Raw genomic sequence first — 24,843 nt, 5'->3', positions numbered from 1 at the left:
TTTCAAATACAGAAACTAAAACTGATTTTGCCACATTTTCCCCAAATTACTCTCTAGATATCCTTCAGCTGGAAATAAGATTATTTTTAAACTAGCTATGAAAATAATTGCTAAAACTGTGAGCAAACCTCTCTCCAAGTTAATTTTCCCCTATTATTTAAAAAACCAAACTAAAAGTCTTAAAATTTATTAGTAAAACTGTGTTAAGAATTTGAAATCCTAGGGGCACCTGGGTGGCACAGTTAGTTAAGCAGCCAACTCTTGATTTCAGCTCAGGTCATGAGCTCACATTTTGTGAGATGAAGCCCTGCGTGGGGCTCTGGGCTGACAGTGCAGAGCCTGCTTGGGATTCTCTCTCTCTCTCTGACCCTCCTTCACACACGCGCACGCATGTGCTTATGTGCACACTCTCTAAACAAACTTAAAAAATTAAAAAAAAAAAAAAAAAGAATTCCAAATCCTAAAATAAACTGGCATTATCATCTGAGCACACAAGTGTTTTGTCAACAGTCTTTTGCAACACGGAAACACAGTAAAAGTCCTGTTGGTGAAAAAGGACCATAAAGCCAAGAACTTGTACTCTGTCCAAAGACTGTAATACAATGAATACAGTCCTTTCTCTTAGCAGCAGCTGTGAACAACATTGGTTTCCAAGGCAAAGCTCCTGCATACTAGCTCTTCCCTAAATCCTCATCACAACTGTGATCTTATAACTCAATGACAGTCTATTCTGTAGACAGTTACATCTGTGAAACATGAACTACAATATTGTATTCTGGCCTTTATATATCTTCACAGCCATTAATAAAACTGTATTGATACTACACTTAAACATTAATAAAGACTTTTATCAATGAGAACTTGTATTATGGTACAATTTTTTAATTTACTTTTTAAACAATCTAATATAAAACAGGAGTGTGAGAAAAGCAGCCAATGCCATAAATTAATCCCATCGCCATGGCTGATAATGGATTCTCTCTTGCCTGATCACAAACATCTAGTTAATTCTAGATAGTGTGATGAAGTAACACTATCCCTCCCCAAGCTCTCAATTTTAGCCTTCTTCTCTGCAGAATTTTAGTAAAAATAATTATAATTTACCAGTATCTCACACACAGTTCTCACAATGAATTCAGAAAATTATGATAATTTTAATCAGTGACTTCTGAGGGAAACTGGTGTTGTAGTAAAAGCTTTCACAAGTAAGGATCTGGGACTCTGCTTCTCCTGAAGGATACTTAACTAGCCACAAGTATAACTTACAAAAAATATACCTCTTTAACTCTATCAAGCATTTTAATTTTTCCACAGTAACCTCCAAAACTAATTTTAACCAAATAGAATACACTGAAAGGGTCATCAAGAAATTAGAATCTAAGTTATACTTTTTATTAGTTCCAGTATCTTGGAACACTATTTTGACTAATGAAATTCTATTACACACAACAGATTTGACATGTTAATGAGGAAAGTTTAAAAGAGGATTATGCTCAATGAGGGTTTAGTTCACTGAATTTCTATAATTACTAAACATGTCAAGCATTGTCCACTCCTATTTTTATTTATCAAAAAGTCTGAGTCACTCATAGACTACCAAGACGCTGAAGATGGAAATGGCAAATAACCAAAAAGTACTGAGCACTTACTACATATATAGCGTTGTGCTAAGGCAGGCCCTCACAAGCCGCCACAATGTCCAAGGAAACAAATCTTATCTTTCAAACGTGTCCCCTAACGACTATCAAATTCAATTTATATATTTACTAACTAAAAAATAAATACAATAAAACTGCTGAAACTTTAAGTAAATAAAGGCAAAAGTTTTACCCTTTCCCTTTTGGCCTGAAAGTCTGAGGTCGTATCTATTCCACTCCTATCAAGAGGCTGAAAAAGTAAAATGCCATTAGAATAGACTGGAAATTGAGAAAAACAGGACTGTCATCACCAATATATAAAAATGTAATCTCTTATAAAAGGTTTATAAGTCAACTTACAGAATTCAGGGGAGAAGAAACAACAGACGGGATTCTTTTTGCATCCTGTTAATGTTGAAACAATACCAAAATTAAAGTTTTTCACAAAAGTCAAATGTTGTTATATACCTACATGTACTTGTGATTCTAAAAATTTACCGCGAGAGGGCTTGACATCTTCTCTAAAGTTTGCAATATCCGCCGAGCTGTGGAACTGGTCACACCATAGGACTGTGCACTCAGCTGCTTAGCTTTCATCTGCCTTCTGACTGGTGCCTATGAAGTAAACGTTGCATTACTGTTTTGGACCATAAACTCTAAAGCACAGATTTCAGGAAATAAAAGTATTTACAAAACAGAACAGATATCCAAAGAGAAATAGGATTAATGTCCTAACAGGAATTTATCTCTGGATGGTGTCATTATGCCTAAGTTCAACTTTTCTTCTTTATACCTTTTACTGAAAAGCCAATTACTTTTACAATCAGAAACAAGAAAGCACACACCGCACTGAAGATCTGCAACTATGTTAAATGGGAAAAGGGAGATCACTGGTATAAAGTTCTGGCATTACTTTGATCCATTTATCCCTGATACTTAAATCAAAGAACACTTCTTGTTGAGTCACTATGTCGTCACTACGTCATACACCTAGAGCTAATGTAACATCGTGTGTCAACTGTAATCCAACAAAAAATAAACATAAGTAAATCAAAGAACTAAATAAATGAGAACTATATTAAAAAATTAGTTATTCTGGGTACTAATTAAGTTCCAATATAACTAAATGAAGAGACTGTAGGCTCTATTGTAAAGGAAATTAGCATTTTTAAACTAATTTCTCAAATTTTGAAATAAGAAAAATTTTTAAATACTCAGGCTATTTCTTAATAACCTCTTAACTTTATTAAAATTGAAGTTAAGGAAAAAACCTTATAAAGAATAGACAAGTACCCTTTAATACATAAGCAATGTTTACAAATTCCAACTAAAACAGTTCCTTTTCTCAAAAATACATTACAACATTCCAATAACCAAATGACTACCACAAAGCAAGTTTGGTAATGCTTAATATAAAGATAGTATCACAATCGAAACACAACCCAATCTCTACAAATAGCTCACAACATCTGAAAACTTGAACCATAACTACTTTAAATGTTTCTCTGTCCGATACCAAACAATGATAACATTTCCAGAGTAGCTGCATGATTCTCCATTAGTTTTATTAAGAACTTGATGCCCATTAAGAATTGTTGTTCAAGCCAGAGGCTTGGGCAAACATGAGGCAACATTAGAATTCTCTAGGAAAATCTGATAGTCTGTCCTGTCACTGGATTCTACTGGCCACTGACCACTCAGGGCTTTAGTTTGCTAATCAACAAAATGGAATTGAATTACAGAATCTTTAATATACCTCCCCGCTCTAATACTCTAGGAAAGGAATTATTAGCTTTGTCCCAAACGTCAGCGATAAACACTTGGAAGCCTGTAATGAGACAGATTCTAAGGGTATGTCACAATTCACCATTAAAAAGTACAGGATTCAATGTAAGAAAGAAATGAAGAAAAGCAAGAATATACTGAGACTTGGACTATTCTATGAATCACAGGCTTGCATCATCTTATCTACTAACAGGCTGAACTATTATTTTAACTTTAAAAATTTTTTAAAGAATACGATCCAGTTTAAGCTTTAGAAAAAGCTCCCTGTGTAACTCCAATATCTAGTTAACATTTTCTTAAATAACAAAATACTGCCCTTCATGAACACACTCAGAAATAAAACTCATAATTACTGTTAACTACATACATGAAACCATCCTTTAATTAGGAAAACAAGAAACTAAAGACAAGACAGTCTTAAAATATACTTGTTTCTATGCCATTTCTATGTTTGTCATAGACTCATCTTCACAGATTCCCCTCTCCAAGAGTCTACTTACTAAAAGTATAATTACTCCTCCATCTTTAAAATGTCAAAATCTGTAAATGTAAGCACAACACCATATAGACAAAACAATTTCTTATGGGCTTCAAAGAACTCATAGGATAAAATACAGGATGGTGGGATTCACCTTAAATTTATTATCAATTTACAACTGTTCTTTGCTTATATGTAAATACAACTGATTTTGCATAATGACCTTGTATTCTGTAATCTTGCTGAACTCATTAAGTTCTGATAATTTTTTTGTATTTCTTAGGCCTTTCTATGTGGATAAGCATGTTGTCTATGAATAGGAGTAACACTTTCTTCCTTTGTGCAGTGGGTAGGCCCTGCAGTACAGCACTACACAGCAGCAATGCTAGCAGACAGCCTTGTTCTCTTCCTGGCCTTAGGAGAACAGTACTCTGTTTCTCACCATCAGTATGATGCTAGCTAAAGATTTTCTGTAGATACCATTTATCAGGTTGAGAAGATCCCCATTTATTCCTCAGGCTACAGGAAATTTTTATTATGAAAGGATGCTGAATTTTGTCAAATGTGTTTTATGCATCTATGGAGATAATCATACAGTTTCTATTCTTTAGTTTGTTTAAATGGTAGCTCACGTTAATTTTCAAATGTTGAACTAACCTTGCATTCCCAAGATAAACCCTACTTGATTATGAAATAGTAGCCTTTTTATATATGTTAGATTCTCTTTACAAATATTTATAGAGAAGGTTTGGGTCTGTAATGCCTAAGAAATATTAGTTTGTGGCTTTCTTGTAATGCCTTTGGTTGGTTTCAGTATCAGGGTAATACTGGCCCCATAATATGTTGGAAAGTGTACCCTCCTATTATACAAAAACATATGCATAAGATTGGTATTCTTTCTTTCTTAAATGTTTGGTAGAATTCACCAAGGAAGTTAAATGAGCCTGAAATTTTCTTTGCTGGAAGGTATTCTGACTATGTATTCAATTTATGGAACAGACTATTGGAGCTATTTTTTTTTTTTTTAATGTTTATTCATTCTTGAGAGACAGAGCATGAGTGGGGGTGGGGCAGAGAGGGAGAGAGGAAGACACAGAATCCGAAGCAGACTCCAGGCTCTGAGCTGTCAGCACAGAGCCTGATGTGGGGCTCGAACCACAAACCGTGAGACCATGACCTGAGCTGAAGTCGGACGCTCAACTGACTGAGCCACCCAGGTGCCCCACAGCCATTTATTCTTAATTAACACCAAATAACAAGAAATATTTAGGTATAAATCTAACAAAACATGTGCAAGGTCTGTGTGATGAATACTACAAAACACTGATGAAAGAAATTTCAAAAACTTAAATAGAGAGACATACTGTGTTCAAGGACTGGGAGATTCAATTTTATTAAGATGTATATTCTTCTCCCTAAATTGACCTTCAGACTCAATGCAATTCTAATCAAAATTCCAATAGATTGTAAAAACTGGTAACATGATTCTAAAATTATGAAAAAGTAAATGACTTAGGAAAGTCAAAACAAGCTTGAAAAAGAACAAAGTTGGAGGACTCACATTACCGATTTCAACACTTACTATAAACTATAGTAATCAAAAGAATGTAGAGTTGGCCAAAGGATACATAGAAATGGAAAATAATAGCAAGTCAAGAAATAGAACCACATATATGGTCAAATGATTTTCAACAAAGATGCAAAGGCAATGCAATGTAGAAAGCACAACCTTTTCAACAAATGCTACTAAAAAAATTGGACATTCGTTAATGTTAAAAAAAAAAATGAATCGGGGCGCCTGGGTGGCGCAGTCGGTTAAGCGTCCGACTTCAGCCAGGTCACGATCTCGTGGTCCGTGAGTTCGAGCCCCGCGTCGGGCTCTGGGCTGATGGCTCAGAGCCCGGAGCCTGTTTCCGATTCTGTGTCTCCCTCTCTCTCTGCCCCTCCCCCGTTCATGCTCTGTCTCTCTCTGTCCCAAAAATAAATAAACATTGAAAAAAAAAAAAATTAAAAAAAAAAAAAATGAATCTTGATCCCTCATGACATGATACATACCATATACAAAAGTTAACTCAAAATAAATCAGAAGCCTAAATTAAAACCTAAAACTGTGGGGGTGCCTGGATGGCTCAGTCGGTTAGGCTTCCACCTCTTGGTTTCGATTCAGGTCACAATCTCATAGTTCGTGAGTTCGAGCCGTGCATCAGGCTCTGCGCTGACAGTGTGAAGCCCACTTGTGATTCTCTCTCTCCCTCTCTCTCTGCTCCTCCTATTCTGTCTCTCTCAAAGTAAACAAACAAACTTTAAAAAAACAAAAAAACAAAAAAACTATGGGGTGCCTGGGTGGTTCAGCCGGTTAAGCAACCAACTCTCAACCTCGGCTCAGGTCATGATCTCACAGTTCAGGAGTTCAAGCCTTGAGTCAGGGGGCTCTGTGCTGACAGAGAAGAGTGTGCTTGGGATTCTCTCTCCTTCTCTCTCTGCCTCTTCCCCACTCTCTCTCTCTCAAAAGAAGATAAACTTTAAAAACACAAAACAAAACAAAACCTAAAACTATAAATCCACTAGAAAACACAGAAGAACACTGACCCTAGGCTAGGCAAAAATGTCCTACATACTACATCAAATGCATGAGGCATATAAGGAAAAAACCCAATATACTGAATGCCATGAAAAGTAAAAACTTCTCTGTAAAAGACTTAAGCCAGAGAATGGGAGAAAACATTTGCAAAACACGTATGTAAAAAAGGACTTAATAAAGGTGTAGCATACTCTTAAAACTCATTAATAAGAAAGTGACCCTATTTAAAAATGGGCAGAAGATTTGAACAGATATTTCACCAAAGAAGACACATCTATGGCAAACAGGCACATGAAAAGATGCTCAATTTCACAAATAAAAGCCACGGTGGTGTGGAGATACCGCAACATGCCTATTAGAATGGCTAAAATAAAACAATGAAAAACTGATGACAAGTGCTGGCAAGAACACTCTTCCATTACTTTGCTGAGAAAACAGCATTACTTTGCTGTGGAAAACAGTTTGGCAACTTATTAGAAAGTTAAATGTATACTTACTATAAGACCCAGCAGCCAACTTCTGGGTGTTTACCCAAGAGAAATGGAAATTAATGTTCACATAACACGCTTAAAACCACTTATTCACAACTGCTCCAAATCACATCAAACCCAAGTGTCCTTTCAGTAGTGAATGGATAGGATAAACAAGTTACAACTCAACAATAAAAGGAACTACTGATATGTGCAAAAATAAAGATCCATTCCAGATGCATTATGCTAAGTACAAGAGGCCAGATTCAAAGGCTAGATGCTATATTGATTAAATTTAAATGACATTCTGGAAAAATCAAAACTACAGGGAAAGAAAGCAGATCAGTGGTTGCCAGAGGGTAGAGGTAGGAAGAGGGGTTGACAACAGAGAGGCACAAGGTAACAATTTGCTGTGATGGAAATGTTTATTCAATACTTTGATTGCAGAGTGCATACACAACTGTATGTATTCTGTTAAAATGCAAATACTCTAAGAAGGGTAAATTTTACTATACATAATTTACACCTCAATTTTTTTTAAAAAGTAATTAATCATCACACTTCCTAAAACACAGACGCACATAACATGCTCACAAGTGTAATGAATAAATATTCACTTAAGTCGAATACAACGTTCAGATAGTCCCTAAATGAAAACGGTATCATTTTACCAAAAAATAACCAAACCAAAACTCCATTGGAGTGCCGTTAATTACTTGACAATTTTTAATGTTATCAGTCCTTCTCCTATTCAAACCAACCTGATACGGTGTGTTTCGGAGTTTCAGTTGTCTTGCAGCAGCTGCTGCCCCACCGTACGTTGTTTTTCCAGGATAAAACGGAGAATCTCCAAGCTGACTTGTTTTAAGGATTGAAGAATTCCCAAGTGACTGCACAGAAATAAAATGATAAATTATGAGCAATAAATACTCAAAACAAATGTGATTGAATCCAATCTTACTAGTACTCACAGGGGAAAGTGTTCCAAAGGCAGACAAGTTGAATGCTGGTTTTTTTGAGCTGGTGGCAGTGTGCTGTGAGAGTGAATGAGTACGTTCAGCCTCTGGGGACCACAGAGGTGGCACTGAAGTGTTCTTTGTAACAGTTATATCTGAAACAAAAATATGTAATGCATAGTTAGAGCACTAATTACAAGGCCCTCAATTTTTATAAACAGAAAATGAAAATTACAAGTAAGAAAAAACCTATCCCATGAAATTTAACTTTACTACCAAACACCAAGAATACCTTTATCAGAAGCTCTTGAAGAAAAACCACTGGTAGTTGAGATGTTATCATCATCATGTTGAGAGGTAGAATCTTTAATTTCCTTTACAAGGGAAAATCCAGAACTGCCAATTGGGAATGCCGAGGATGTGGAGGGCTGACAGTGTAGTGCAGGAGATTCCAACACGGAGAAATTCATATGGCTCCGATGAAGAGAAGGCCTTGTTAATACATCTGGGTAATTTGAAGAAGTACTAGTTGTTGAGGGTTCTTTAAAGAGTTAAAAAAAAAAAAAAGGCATTAGTATTATGAATATACAGCTTAGAAAAAGCAATACAATATCACAACAAAATGGTTTTTAAGAAAACATACTATATAACATCGCTTCAATTCAAGCCACTGAAGCCTCCCATAAGCTCAGTTTAAGCTATTCTTTACTCAAAAAAGGTTTCATCTAGCTGCAATGAATTTACTTAACCTCGTATCAAACTATGTATGTTTCAGGGATCACATGCAATTTCTGAAAGTGCATGGCTCTTTATTGATATTGATGCTTCAATTGCTACTATAAAACTCGCTCATAAAGAGTAAAAGAAGCTATATAGGTCATAGCAACCACTATTAAAATTGTAGATCTCCCAGATATTTTATATACAGACATAAATCGTTTCTCTAATTATATAATCATGCTATGCATCCAGTTCTATGACCTGCTTTTTCATTTACCAATTTTGTCTCTACATACAGAGCATTCCCTTTGAAGACCACATTGTATGTTATCATGCTAATTGACGCGAATTATTTTGTGATTATTTTCCCAATGTTCCATCGAACATACATGCACTGATATCTGCATACTCTTAAGAGTATTCTTTTGGATTAATCCATGGTTCTCTAAGAATAGAAGCACAAAGAGAAATAATTTAAAAAATACTTTTAAGCTTCCCACAAAAATATCTGATTCTGTAAGTCTGAAGTTAGGCCCATAAGAGAATCAATGGGATAAACAATTATATGGAATTGCTCTGCAGGACTCAATCAGAGAGTATGCTCATTTTTGCTTATGAAACATACCGCAATCCTATCAGTTATACTCCCACAAATAGCAAATGACAATGTACATTTCCACCATAGTCTCTAACACTGGATATTAACCTTTTCTGATTTCTATCAATCTATCAAATGGCACCATTATTTTATTTGCATTTATTTAAATGAGAGGGATAGTGCGTCCTTCCCTATACTCATTGTTCATTTACACTTCTATTAATTGCTTACTGATATAGTAATTTTTTAATGTTTATTTATTTTGAGAGCGTGCACACCAGTGGGGGAGGAGCAGAAAAAGAGGAGACAGACAATCCCAAGCAGGCTCTGTGCTGTCAGCACAAAGCCCAATGTGGAGCTCAAACCCATGACCTGTTAGATTATGACTTGAGCTAAAATCAAGAGTTGGATACTTAACCAACTGAGCCACCCAGGCGCCCCAATAAAATCTAATCTTTGATCAGTAAGATACTGCAATATGACCTGAAATATTACAACTATTTTTCACTGTTGGCTGAACCTATTCATTTTGTTGATGCTATTTTTTGCAGTACAGAAAATAATTTGTTCACTTTTGTAAACTTTGTTTACAAAGGCATTTACCATTCCAAGACTATAAGAAATAGAAATTTTACTGATTTTTTGGTACTGCACTGTTACTTTTATTTCAATATAATATTTAATCTTGAATCCATCTGGAGTCAGTTATGATATAGTAGTGAAGGAACGATTCAGCTTCATTGTTTCCCAAATGGTTAGTCTGTTTACATTCTAAAATAACCTTCGTTTTTTTTGTTGCTGTTTATTTTTGAGAGAGGGAGAAACAGAGAGAGAGGGCGTGCGCATGCAGGGGAGAGGCAAAGAGAGAGGGAGACAGAATCTGAAGCAGGCTCCAGGCTCTGAACTGTCAGCACAGAGCCCGATGCGGGGCTTGAACTCACAAGCCATTAGATCATGACCTAAGCCGAAGTCAGACGCTTAACCTACTGAGCCACCCCTAAAATAACCTTAAATAAGCTACCTTATAATCACGGAGAAGCCACCACTACCACATACTAAATCCCAAAAGGCTTTTCACCCTCTTCCCCAGTGATGTATCTGTACAATAATGTTTTACCCACTACAACTTTAGAACACATTTAGTAACTGTAAAAGTTACTCCAACCCACCCCCACATTCCCCTTATTCTTTTTCAGAATTTCTCTACTCATCTTCAGGTGTATTTTCAAAAACCCTTAAAATCATTTGTCAAATTTCCAAGACTCTCAATTAGGCTGGAATGTCTGGGCCTCCAGACTAGTGCTTCTAGTTTAAATAATTATAAAACTGAACAGAATAGGAGATATCTTTCAAACAACAGAAAATAGCACAAGAAAACTCAAAAAGTGAACCCTATCACTACCCAGCTCTCTACCTAGGTATGTTTTTGGACCTGGAAGAAAGAGCTGGAGTCCAAGCAGAACACAGCAGGCAGAAATCAGAATTAAGGGCACTGGACAGTAGAAAACTGCAGGGAAGGGCCTCCAGAAGTCCACATGGGTGTGTCCAGACAGTGAATGGGCTTTCCATGCACAGAGTGAGACCATATAAGGCTTACCAAGTATGAGCTACTACAGAGTTGAGGAAACAAGTCACTAGGAAGTGAGCAATGCTAGGGGGCAAGAAGCAGTGTTGAGGACACAGGAGCCACAGGGTTGCCAGAACTTAGAGATCCCATAAACACCTCCTTAAATCCCTGGCATTCAACCGAGATGTTGGAAAAGCTTCCCCTTGAGACAAAGGATCATGTCCTAGAACAACATGTCCTATGTTCTAGGACATAGGTTTAGACTCAACCTAAAAAGCCACAAGAGAAACAATTTGCAGACTAAGTCCTATCACTTTAGGGAATTTAAGAAATCTTGGACCCTCCACAGATGCACAATTAACAAAACATAAAACTAAGTTTACAAAGTTCAAAATGACCAGTTAACAACTGCCTGCTCAAACAACAATCAATACTCCTCAGTGGAAGATAACAGCATCCCAAATCTCTACATGTATTTTTCAAAATGACATATATAAGAAAAATGTGATCAACAGTGCAGAAAAAAGTCAACTGGAATTAAACATGAGATAGATGATGCAATTAAAGGCTTTAAAAATAAGTATTTTAGCTATGTTCAAAGTTCCTAACAGACTCATTAAAATGATTTGATTTGGATCACACTGAAGTTAAAAGATTTTAAAAAGGAAGGGATACCATGCCCAGCATTGTTTTCCTACTGACTTTTTTCGTTCAGCTCTCCTTTATGTTCCTCAGCGGAACAAAAGAATTTCTTCTAGAGTGCCATACACTTCTGAAGTTTATTTCTAGGTTTTTGTTGTTTGATATTGTAAGTAGGATTCTTTCTTCCTTCATACTTTCCGTTTACTGCTTAAATAAGTTACTGGGGTTTTGTTTTTTGCTTTTCTATATTAACTTTGTGACTAATTTCTACAAATCTCTTATTCTAATCAGTTGTTTGGGTTTTTTCCCATCAATTGGCTCTCTTGGGTTTTCTGGGTATTATTTTGCTTCCTTCTTACCAATACTTACATGTATACATACATCCTCTTACCTAATTACATCTTTAACATCCAGAAGTGGTGATGATGGGATTCCATTTTATACCTGATTTTAATGGGAATGTTTCTAATGCTTCACCATTACACGTGATTCTGGCCTTTGGATGACTAACATGTTAAGCAAGCTCTAAATGAAATAAACAATTCTAAATAAAATACATAGCAAATACCTATTAATTATCTACCAGAAAGAAAATAATTACAAGACTTCCACTATATAAATATGCTAACTTATATTAATAATTCCCTCATGATAAATGATTCCTTATATCCCAAGATTAACTCTCCCTAGTGAGTAAGAAGATTCTATTTTTTAACGTGCTGCTGGATTGTATTTGATGCTCTGTAATTTTCTTCCTCAAAGTCTGTCTTCAAAAATACTTAAGAGCATAAGCAATAGAAAACAATTCCAGATTATTTAGTTTCAAAGTACTATTATACAAAAAATAAGATTCAGATAAAAACACTTAACTAGAACTGGAAAGAAACACCAACATAATAAAAGTCATATATGAAAAACTCACAGCTAACATCAAACCCAATGGTGAAAGACAGATTTTCCTCTAACATCAAGAACAAGACAGGGATACCTGCTTTCCCCACTTTTATTTAACCCAGTATTGCAAGCTCTAGCCAGAACAGTTAAGGCAAGAAGAAAGGCATCCAAAGTTGGAAAGGAAGAAATAAAATAGCTCTATTTACAAATGATATACCTTGTAAGTAGAAACCCCTAAATATTACACACACACACACACACACACACACACACACACACACACTCATTGGAATAAATTAATTCAGCAAAGTAGGAGGTTACAAAATAAGCACACAAAAATGAGCTATGTTTCTATACACTAACAATGCACATTTTGGAAAGCAAATTAAGGAAACAATTCCATTAACAGCATCAGAAAAAAACACAACACTTAGAAATTAACCAAGAAAATGAAAGACCTGAACAATGAGAACTATAAAACACCACTGAAAGAAATTTAAGAAGACATAAATGGAAAGACATCCCAGGGGGCTTGGCTGGCTCAATGGGTCCAACTTCGGATTTCAGCTCACCTCATGATCTCATGGTTCAGGAGATCGAGCCCCATGTCAGACTCCACGCTGTCAGCATGGGATTCTCTCTCCTCTCTGTCTCTGCCCCTCCCTTGCTCATGCTCACATGCACACGCTCTCTCAAAATAAATAAACTTAAAAAAAAAATGTCTTCAGTAAGGTGGGTGGTTTCAGGATCACCATACAAAAACCAACAGCTTTCCTCTAAATCAGCAACAGTTGGACAAATGGCATTTGTATTTTCTATTTCTAATTTGTATTTTACAATAGCAACAGAACCTGTAAAAAGAACAGAACAGACTTATTTAATACCTGTTCCTGAGTGAGAATATTCTTCCTCCCAGCACCCCCCAATATAATTTCAATCTGTTCAGTTGAAGTGTAGTTGACACACAGTTCCAAGTGTACAACTTAGTGATTCCACAGCTCTGTATGTTACCACGACGAGCATGCTTGGGATTCTCTTTTTCCCTCTCTCTTTGCCCCTCCCCTGCTTGTGCTCAGGTACACACACTCTCTCTCTCACACAATAAACTTAAAAAAAAAAAAAAAAGAAAGAAAGAAAGAAAGACATCCCATGTTTTTACATTGAAGAAACTAATATTGTTAACATGTCAATAGTACCCAAAGCAATCTGCTGGTTCAATACAATGCCTTTCAAAAACCCAATGACGTTTTCTCAAAAATAGAAAAATCCATCCTAAAACTCTTATGGAAACTTCAAGGGCCCTTAATAGCCAAAATAATCTTGAAAGGAACAACAAAGTTGTCAGTTTCACACTTCCTGATTTCAAAACATATCACAAAAAAGTAATCAAATTAGTGTGGTACAAGCACAAAGACAGACATGTAGACCAATGGAAGAGAACAGAGAGCCCAGAAATAAACCCTTACATACATGGTCAAATGATTTTCCACAAAGGTGCCAAGACTACTCAATGGAAAAAGGACAATCTCATTAACAAATGGTTCTGGGACAACTGGAGAGATGCATGCAAAAAGAATGGAAGTGGACCCTTACATCATATACAAAAATTAACTCAAAATGGATTAAAGACCTAAAAAGCAAGACCCAAAACTATAAAACTAGAAGAAATCAGAAGGGAAAAAGCTTCATGACATTGGTCTTGACAATGATTTCCTGGATCTGATAGGCAACAAAAGAAAAACAGACATGTGGGACTATATTAAACTTAAAAACTTCTGTGCACTAAAAGAAACAATCAACAGAGTGAACACGCAACTTACAGAACGGTAGAAAATATTTGCCAATCATATATATGATAAGAGGTTAATATCCAGAATATATAAATATGAACTCCTACAACAAAAAAATCAAATAATCTGATTAAAACCCAGGCAAAGAACTTGAAGAGATGTTTCTTCAAAGATGATCTACAAATGGCCAACAAGCATGAAAAGCATGAAAAGATGCTCTCAGCATTAAAAATCACAGGAGAGGGGCGCCTGGATGGCGCAGTCGGTTAAGCATCCGACTTCAGCCAGGTCACGATCTCGCGGTCCGTGAGTTCGAGCCCCGCGTCGGGCTCTGGGCTGATGGCTCAGAGCCTGGAGCCTGTTTCCGATTCTGTGTCTCCCTCTCTCTCTGCCCCTCCCCCATTCATGCTCTGTCTCTCTCTGTCCCAAAAATAAATAAAAAACGTTGAAAAAAAAAATTAAAAAAAAAAAATCACAGGAGAAATACAAATCAAACCACAATGAGATCCACTCACACCCACGAAGACAGCTACTATCAGAATAACAAAAAAAACATTGGCAAGAACATGGAAGAAGTGGAACCCCTGTGCACTACTGGTAGGAAATGTAAAATAACACAGCCGCTGTGGAAAGCAGTTTGGCAGTTCTTCCAAAAAAAAAAAAAAAAAAAAATAGAATTCCCATATGCCCCAGCCAATTCCACTTCTGGGTATATACCTAAAAGAACTGAAAGCAGGGTCTCAAAGAGATCTCTACAAGCATGTTCCCGACAATAGTATTTACAATAGCTTAAGGGCTGAAAGAACCGAAGTATCCATCAACAAATGAATGAATGTGGTATATATGTGTAAGGGAATATTATTCAGCCCTAAAAAGGGAATATATTCTGATACATGGTATAATGTGGATGAACCCTGAAGACATGGTAAGTGAAATAAGCCAGTCCACAAAAGGACAAAAACATAGGAGTCTACTCATAGGAGATCTCTCTCTCTCTCCCTCTCCCCCACCCCTCCCCAAACCACACGCACACACGCTCTTTCAAAATAAACAACTTTTAAAAATCACTATTCATGGAACATATTTTTAAAATTTAATAGAATATTTAAATTGCTTCATATGTAATAATTCTTTATCAAGCTCACTCAAATTAAGAGAGATACTGGCTGGAGTTTGAAAATCTACTACTACTGACATTTAAACCTATAGGCATTTAAACACTATACTATTTTAATTTTTCTGCACTTAGGACGCACATATGTATAAGCTGAAATGCTTGTTCGAATACAAAGTATTCTAATTTTGTAGTATATTTTAAAACAAAAGGACAATTTTCTAGCTATTGGCAGACATCTGTTAAATATAGTCTGTATAGGGGCGCCTGGGTGGCTCAGTCGGTTAAGCGTCCGACTACGGCTCAGGTCATGATCCCCTGGTCTGTGAGTTCAAGCCCCGTGTCGGGCTCTGTGCTGACAGCTCAGAGCCTGGAGCCTGCTTCGGATTCTGTGTCTCCCTCTCTCTCTGACCCACCCCCGTTCATTCTCTGTCTCTCTCTGTCTCAAAAATAAACATTAAAAAAAATTTTTTTTTTAATATATAGTCTGTATAGACACTATAATGGAAAAAGAAAACTACTGTGATGTACTTCTACTTGAAGGTATGATGCTAACAGCAATGCTACTTTTTTAATACTTACAGAGCTTCTTTACCCCCAAAACCAGGACCAATAAAGAACAGTTTGGGATAGTAAGACTAAACAAGGCCATGTTGTCTACAGACTTACATCACTCACAAATGCCCAGTGTCTAAGAGTGTATCTATCATCACATGGCATTAATTAGACAAAGTAGTCTACAACTTTGAGTCTACTGCCGACTCATATGCTAGATATGCCACTGCGGGGCTTTTCAGAGGCCTGAGTTCTTACTGACTCAATGAAACATGTACGTTATTTCAGATTCTCACTGATCCATCCCACTAACCTAGCAGAAGAAACCCAAACACCCAAAGACTCACCATCATTAAGACAGTCAATACAAGGGGCACCTGGATGGCTCAGTTAAGCGTCAGACTCTTGATTTTGGCTCAGGTCATGATCTCACAGTCATGGGATCAAGTCCCACATTCGGCTCTGTGCTGGGCGTGAAGCCTGCTTAAGATCCTCTCTCTCCCTCTCTCTCTCTGCCCCCTCCCCATGTCTCTTTATTTATAAGTAAATAAATAGATAGATAGATAAATAGATAAGACAGTCAACACAAGGAAGTACACAGGCATAAGGCTGCAGACAACAGAGTTTAAATGGGCCACAGATTCTAGAGCTGTTCTTACTGCACTGTGCTATTTGAGGAATGTACAATACTCTCCAGCTCCACTTGAGGAATGTACAATACTCTCCAGCTCCAGTTACTATTAATATGGAAGTTACACTGGTAAAATTAATATTAAGTAAACAACATTCAGGACTGTTATATCGAAATTATTTTAAGCTTTCAATAATTTGACATCACTTTAAGAACAGACATGTCTAAGTTGTTTTTTGAGAATGCATTGTCAAATTTAAGTGTAACGTTTCAGAGTAAACAAATGGAATTGTTTTATCTAGTAAGATCTATATTCATCACACTGAGGAGTTATCAGTGGGACTTCAAGTCACACATTATGTGATTACAAGTACTGAATGCAACACTGTGAGAAGAGAACTGTCTGGAACTAACAAAATTCAAGATAGGAGCAGGATTCAGATCTAAGATAAGAATGAGGTGGGAAATACTATCAAGTTCCTGAAATTAGTATCTAAAAGCTGCTCACAATTTGCTTCTGCACAATTAGAGGAGTTAGGGTAGGAAAGTGGGTGAATTAGTGTGGGAACAGAGAAAACAAGATCAGCCATAGTTGGCTGTCTTCAAAGATGGGTAATGGGTACACAGGTGTTCTTTGCAGTAGTCTCCTTATTATGCAGTTTGAAATCTTCCATAGTAATGTAAGTTCAGAAGTTACTCACAAAGGTCTACGTGTACCATACACGTAACATAAAAACTACCATATGAACTTCTTAACACAATAAAGAAAATCTGAGTTACAACTGACCTTGGCAAACCACTGAATAAATCCCATTAATGAAAATACAAATACAGACAAAAAAGAACTGTACAGATGTAAAATGAGAAACACTATCTCACACCTGAACTAGATTAATTCTTCAAGTTAGTTAATCCTCATAAGCATGGTCATTAGGATGGAAAAGAGAGTGTCTGTCACTGTGGATATAGGCTAGGGAACACAGAAGTCTATAATGAAAAAAGAGAAGCTGGGGTTCCCTTCAATGTCCAGGGGGAAAAATGAGATAGCAGCACTCAGCTTAGACCTACTAGGTAAAGCCTCAAGGTGGTTGTTGGTAATAATAGATTTGAAAGAAATCTGTCTAGGTGTAGATACTAAAACTTCCTAAGTTATTCTAATAAAAATAAGCAAACATTTAAAAATTAAGCCAAATCAAGTATTACTAAGAAAATTTAGATACGTCATTTCTCCACAGTGAGAATCATTCTTACAGGCCCATTTCACTCTCACTAGGTTTCACTACAAGCATACCAGGCAGGAAAATACATTACTACAACCACCAAAATTAATAGGCCATACACACCAATTGTTTAGGCAATACAAGACTTTAACACACAGAAAACTTTTATAATTATAAATAAGTTAAAACATGTAACAAAAGAAAAATATATATACAGAAAGAAATATATACAAAGAGATAAACTGGACTTCAACAAAACTAAAAACTTTTGTGCTTCAAAGGACACCATCAAAGGGCGCCTGGGTGGCTCAGTTGGTTGAATGTCTGACTCTTCATTTTGGCTCGGGTCATCATCACGGTTTGTGAGTTTGAGCCCCGCACTGGGCTCTGCTGACAGCACGCAGCCTGCTTGGGATTCTCTCTCTCTCTGCCCCCTCCCCTGCTCACTGCTCTCTCTCTCTCAAAATAAATAAATAAACTTAAAAGATTAAAAAAAAAAAAAAAAAAAGGACACCATCAAGAAAGTAAGACAATCCACAGAATAGGGGAAGGGGCGCCTGGGTGGCGCAGTCGGTTTAGCGTCCGACTTCAGCCAGGTCACGATCTCGCGGTCCGGGAGTTCGAGCCCCGCGTCGGGCTCTGGGCTGATGGCTCAGAGCCTGGAGCCTGTTTCCGATTCTGTGTCTCCCTCTCTCTCTGCCCCTCGCCCGTTCATGCTCTGTCTCTCTCTGTCCCAAAAATAAATAAACGTTGAAAAAAAAAATTTTTTTTTAAATAAAAAAAAAATAGGGGAAAATATTTGCAAATCCTACAGTGATAAGGGACTTATATCCAGAATACGTAAGACCTCTTTTCAATCAACAACCAAAAGACAAAGAGCCCAATTAAAAATGGAAAAGGGGGGTGTGAACAGCCATTTCTCCAAAGATACACAAGCAGCCAATGAGCACATGGTAAGATGCTCAGTACTGCCAGCACAGAAATGCAAATCAAAACCACTAGGAGATTATCACTTCAACCTACTAGAAGAGATTTAATAAAAAAATTAAAGGGGTGCCTGCTGGCTCAGTCAGAAGAGCATGCAGCTCTTGATCTCAGGGTCGTGAGTTCAAGCACCATGTTGGGTGCAGAGATTACTAAGAAAGAAACTTCTGGGGTGCCAGGGTGGCTCAACTGGTTGAACATCTGACTCTTGATTTCGGCGCAGGTCATGATCTCAAGGTTCGTGAGTTGGAGTCCAATGTCAGGCTCTGTGCTGACAGCATGGAGCCTGCTCTCTCTCTGCCACACCCTCCCCTGCTGGCGTGCACATGTGCTCTAAATAAACATTTTCTTTAATAAAAAAATAAACTTTAAAAAAAATTAAAAATGGAAAGTAAGTATTGGTGAGGGCGTAAAGAAACTGGAATCTTCATATACTGTGGGTGGGAAGGTAACATGGTATGGCCACTTTGGAAAACAATCATTCCTCAAAACGTTAAAATTACCGTATGACCCAGCAATTCTACTCCTATGTGTACACCCAAGAGAAAACAGCCACACAAAAACTTGCACATGAATGTTCATGGCAGCAATACTCATAATATTCAAAAAGTGGAAATAACCCAAATGTCCATTAACTGAGTGGATACACAAAATAATCCACACCACAGAATATTGCCTGGCAATAAAATGGAATAAAGTTCTGACACACACTGTGACACAGATGAACCTTGAAAAACATGCTGAGTGAAGTAATCCAGACACAAAGGACCACATATTCAAGGACTCCATTTATATGAAATGACCAGCACAGGCAAATCTATAGAGACAGATCAGTGGTTGTCTGGGATGGACAGTGACTATTCATGAGAATAGATTTTTTGGGGGAGAAGTGGGGGTGAGAAGGATGGTGAGGAAAATGTCCTAAAACTGACTGTGGTGATAGCTGAACAACTCTGTGAATATATTTAAAACCACTGAATTGTACACTTTTTTTTAATGTTTATTTTTGAGAGACAGAGCACAAGTGGAGTAGGGGCAGAGACAGATGGAGTCAGAGTCCAAAGCCAGCACCGGCCTCCAAGCTGTCAGCACAGAGCCCAATGCAGGGCTCGAACTCACAAGCTATGAGATCATGACCTGAGCCTTAGTTGGACACTTAACCAACAGAGCCACCCAGGCACCGCCCCCCAGGGTTTTTGAGTACACTTGACAACATTATTACGCCAGTTTCAGGTGTATAATATAGCAGTTCAACAAGTTTATACTTTATGCTATGCCCACATACCATCTGTCAACACACAACTCTATCACACTATCACTGACTGTATTCCTTAGGCCGTGCCCTTTATTCCCATGACTTATTCCATAACTAGAAGACTGTTATCTCCCACTCCCCTTCCCCCATTGTTATAGTTCTGATTCTGTTTTCGGTTTGTTTATGCATTTGTTTTTTTAGACTCCACATGAATGAGATCATTCGACGTTTGTCCTTCTCATTTCTCTGACTTATTTCACTTAGCATAATACCCTTTAGGTCCATCCATGTTTTTGCAAATGGCACAATCCCCTCTTGTTTATAGTTGCTTACTATTCCTGAGCGCGCGCGCGCGTGTGTGTGTGTGTGTGTGTGCGCGCGCGCATGTGTGTATTCCACATCTTCCTCACCCATCATCTATCTTAGTGCCAGGACCTATTCTAATGGTTTCACATTTACTTTTTTCAAACCAATTTATGAAGATACTGAGAGAAAACAGATTCTCTTGTCCGAAGCCACAGGACAGTCTGTAAAATTCAAACTCCAAATCTAACACCAGAGACTGCACTCTTAAATGATTTATCAGCCTCCCTTAATAAACAAAAAGCTGGTAAGTAACTCATTTGAACCTGATCATCATCCTCCTCCTACATGGTTTATGTACTACCTAATTAGATTTACCACAGCCAAGTAATATAAAGATATTTAAAATTAAGGCATGAAAACCTATCGCTCATAACAAAATATTCACATTCTGTGTACCTTCTGTATTACTGACTGTGGGCTCGGGAGTGATTCTCCCATCATGAATATTAGAGCTCTCCTCATCGGCATATATCAGATGATCATCTTCTCTATTTTCTGGCCACTGTGGTACCTCTCTTGTGTCTGTTGAGCAGCTGCACACATCTTCATTCTTGTTGAAGTATCTTTGTAGCCATCCTGGCACAATATTCTTAACAGATTCTGTAACCCTGCTAAGAATGCCCTGTTGGAGGGAGAAATACATAAGGCAGTTTTAGAAATTTATCTTTTTACATTAGTACTTACACAAAGCCCTACCAAGCAAAACACAACTACTTCCAAAGTTTCCTAAAGTTCAGACACTTGAGTTACGCCAAAATAATGGTATTTTACAATTCTATAGACATTATGAAATTCCCATTTTTTTTCTTTCTTCCATACCCATGAATCAATAACTGCCCCCAAAAGGCCTTATTATTCTAATCTTTAAAAAAACTCCAACAGGCAGGGTACCTGGGTGGCTCAGCTGGGTAAGCATCTGACTCTGGATTTCGACTTAGGTAATGATCTCACAGTTTGTGAGATCGAGCCCTGCATCAGTCTCTGCACTGACAGTACAGAGCCTGCTTGGGATTTCTCTCTCTGCCCCTCCCCTGCTTGCTCTCTCTCTCTCTCTCTCTCTCTCTCTCAAAATAAACACTTAAAAAAAATACTTTATTAAAAAAATACAATTAAAAAAAACTCCCAACAGGCCATCAAATAAGCCCATACATTTCAGATTAAGTAATGAGATAATACGCTAAAATGTTACAATCCCAGCTAAAGGCATCCATTTTGATTCCAGCATATTAAAAGAAGCAACACTTCCTCTCCAAACAGGACCTGGCAGAATGGCTTCCTCAAGGAAGGGTGGCAAAAAGGGCCATTCTGCCATCAAAAAGGTAGTGACCAGAGAATACACCATCAATATTCATAAGAGCATCCATGGAACGAGTTTCAAGAAGTGTGCTCCTTGGGCACTCAGAGATCTGGAAATCTGCCATGAAGGAGATAGGAACTCCAGATGTATGCACTGACACCAGGGTCAACAAAGGTGTCCGGACCAAAGGAATGAGGAATGTGCCATACCGTATCCATGTGCAGTTGTCAGAAAACATACCAAGGATGAAGATTCACCAAACAAGCTCAATACACTGGTTATCTATGTACCTGTCACCACTTTCAAAAATCTACAGTTAACGTGGATGAGAACTAATCGCTGATTGTCAAATAAAGGTATAAAACTGCAAAAAAAAAAAAAAAAAAAAAAAAGCAACATAAACAATACCTTCAACAGTTTCTGCAATTGTTTTATTGCACATTAAGAAAGATAAAAAAATTTGAATATAAATATGAGTTTTTTTAAGACAAGGAGGAACATAACTAATCCAACATAATAAATTGAATAAATAATCTAAGATTTTGGGGGCACCTGGTTGGCTCGGTCGTTAAGCATCTGACTCTTGATTTCAGCTCAGGTCATGATCTCCTGGTTTGTGAGTTCCAACCCTGCGCGGGGCTGTGTCGCTAGGAGCACGGAGCCTGCTTGGAATTGTCTCCCTTTCGCTCTGCCCTTCTCCTGTGAGCACTCGTGCACGCGCTCTTTCTTTCTCTCAAAAGCAAGTAAGATATTTCTGACGGGAAAATTCTGTTACATCAAAGGTTGTCGGAAGATCTGAGGAATTAACTTTATTATGACAACTTTTAAAGGGAGAAAAAAACGTGTGGTATAACAACACTATTATTAACATTTATTGTAGCTTTGCTATGTACCAGGCCCTGTTCTAAGCAGTTTAGACATATTAAATGTAATCCTCACAATAATCGTATGAAGCTGGCATTAATAATGTCACTTTACGGACGAAGAGAGACAGTGTAGTTTAAAGTAACTTACCTAAGGTACAAACACAACTACTATGGTTTATCTAGGATAAAGTGAAAGGATGGGCTTTGGGATTGATAGGATCTAGGATAAAATTTGAGTATTTCCCGGTACTTCGATTTACTCTAGGTAAAATAACAATAATACCCTTCCTACTCTTACCTGAGAGAGAATTATAACGAAAATCAAATGAAATGAAGTGAAAGTACTTCACAATTTACAAAATATAACAGAAACATATACTGATAATTTTATTACTAATGAGGAAGAAAAAGCCAGCAGAAACAAACTGGGGTGAGATAACCAATTTTAGGCAACAATTTCCTTCATAAAGTACCATTTGTGGGGCTTCAGGGAAAGAATCACAGGAGGAAAAACACGAATTGGCAGGTACAAAAAACAATAGTTAAAAATCACGGCAGAATAGATAAATCTACTCTGAAAGCTAACCCAAGACCAAGAAGCCTTGAAAAATCCTGTCAACAGAAAAGACTGATACAGGCACTTGAACAATATTTTCTCTACTGTATGAAAAGTATAGCTAACCACTGGGAAATATGTAATTATTTTTCCATGTATTCTCCAAACAGAAATTTTGAACCACTCTACAACAATGTAAGCTCTCTAGTAACACATGAAGCCAACAGTCCTATAAAATACTCACTACTGGGGCGCCTGGGTGGCGCAGTCGGTTAAGCGTCCGACTTCAGCCAGGTCACGATCTCGTGGTCCGTGAGTTCGAGCCCCACGTCGGGCTCTGGGCTGACGGCTCAGAGCCTGGAGCCTGTTTCGGATTCTGTGTCTCCCTCTCTCTCTGCCCCTCCCCCGTTCATGCTCTGTCTCTCTCTGTCCCAAAAATAAATAAATGTTGAAAAAAAAAACTTTAAATACTCACTACTGGAAACACAGATTCACTGTTCCCCTTCTCAGTACTGTAACTCAGTATTAGTTATTCAGAAGGATTATCTATCCACATCCAGGATTTAGCATTTATAAAAATATACATGATATTTATTATTGTACTTATTACCTATACTTAAATATTTATTTACCACCTCCCTACATATTTCAAAAGATTTGAATAGGCTTACAAAATATAAACGTAACACTGTTTAAATAAGACTTGAAAAAAGACACATACTTGATAGACGCAGTAAGTTACCTGAAGCAGTGATAGCAAGAATTTAATGTAGAATAATTTTTTTGTGAATTTCTAAGGTGTTAGGCTACTAAAAATACCAGAGATCCTCTGTGATCCCTACTCACTTAGGGAGGCAAGTACAGGGGCACCTGGGTGGTTCCGCTCATTAAGCATACAACTCCGGCTCGGGGTGTGATCCCACGGTTCGTGAGTTCGAGCCCTGAGTTGGGCTCTACGCTGACCGTGCCCCAAGCCTGCTTGGGATTCTCATTCTCTCTCTCTCTCTGCCCCCCCCCCCCCCCACACACACTCACGCACTCTCTCTGTCCTCCCCACTCTCTCTGTCTCAAGATAAATAAAAATTTCTTTAAAAAGAAAGTACAGAACAGCAACATTACACCATCATTCACCGAAGGTCACTTATGCGGCAGCATTAGGTATTGTGGAGAATAATCAAACAAAACTGAACAGTCAAAATGGATAAAATAAAGCTCATTCACCAAAGCTCTTAAAGTTTGCTTAGATCCTTCTCTTTTTTTAAACCAAAATTTAATCAATGTGTCTGGTCACAGCCCACAGCAGCGTTAGTGTAAGAACATTACAGTGAGAGAGGGCTTACTGATGGCACAATGAGGGACGGCACGGACAGCTTGGCAGAAACAAGAAACGCAGGTGATAAAACTGACCTGGAATCATTATAAAAAACCAGCATCCCTAACTTCAACATACCTGTGTAGGGTAAATGACCCCTAAGGCAACAACAACAATTAAGCTCAGTATACTCTAGCACAGTGGTTCCCAAAGTGTGGTCCCTTTGCCGGTAATCTCAGCGTCAACTCATGCCCTGCCCCACAGCCCTACTAAACAGGGCTCACCTGTTTAACAAACCCTCCCAAATGAGTCTAACGTACGCTCAAGTTTGAGAGCCACCATTCTAGTTAAAGAGACTCGGAAATTAGATGCATTTCAAGAAATTACAATACATTTGAGAGAAAAGGTCCCTCTGTAAGAGGGGAATAAAAATTATGTATACTTAACTCCTAACAGTTATCTGGAAAACATATGTATGTGGAGCACTAGTCATACAATAACTAAGATATATCATAAGATATTTTAAAATTAATCAGAAAAACAAATCTTACAGTGGACTGTGAACATAA

The 24,843-nt window shown here is 37.6% G+C and overlaps 1 protein-coding gene across 6 annotated transcripts in view; it reads right to left on the bottom strand.

The window, feature by feature from the left end:
• NUP153 (nucleoporin 153) overlaps positions 1 to 24,843 on the bottom strand; it is an 88,040-nt gene that overhangs the window by 41,997 nt on the left and 21,200 nt on the right. For 4 of the 6 annotated variants that reach the window (XM_040460536.1, XM_040460537.1, XM_040460535.1 and 1 more), the window contains 7 exons: positions 20,640 to 20,865; positions 8,200 to 8,448; positions 7,923 to 8,062; positions 7,713 to 7,841; positions 2,136 to 2,252; positions 1,998 to 2,042; positions 1,831 to 1,887 (listed from right to left, as the gene is read on the bottom strand). In XM_040460536.1, the coding sequence (XP_040316470.1) occupies positions 1,831 to 1,887; positions 1,998 to 2,042; positions 2,136 to 2,252; positions 7,713 to 7,841; positions 7,923 to 8,062; positions 8,200 to 8,448; positions 20,640 to 20,865 (963 nt within the window). The remainder of the gene's footprint in view (positions 1 to 1,830; positions 1,888 to 1,997; positions 2,043 to 2,135; positions 2,253 to 7,712; positions 7,842 to 7,922; positions 8,063 to 8,199; positions 8,449 to 20,639; positions 20,866 to 24,843) is intronic. The other 2 variants (XM_040460538.1, XM_040460540.1) reach the window with 2 other exon arrangements.

This window comes from Herpailurus yagouaroundi, unplaced genomic scaffold (genome assembly GCF_014898765.1).
Source record: "Herpailurus yagouaroundi ecotype Mexico unplaced genomic scaffold, PumYag 250, whole genome shotgun sequence".
NCBI classification, from domain to species: Eukaryota; Metazoa; Chordata; class Mammalia; order Carnivora; family Felidae; genus Herpailurus; species Herpailurus yagouaroundi.
This window is presented reverse-complemented; position numbering and strand designations above follow the sequence as displayed.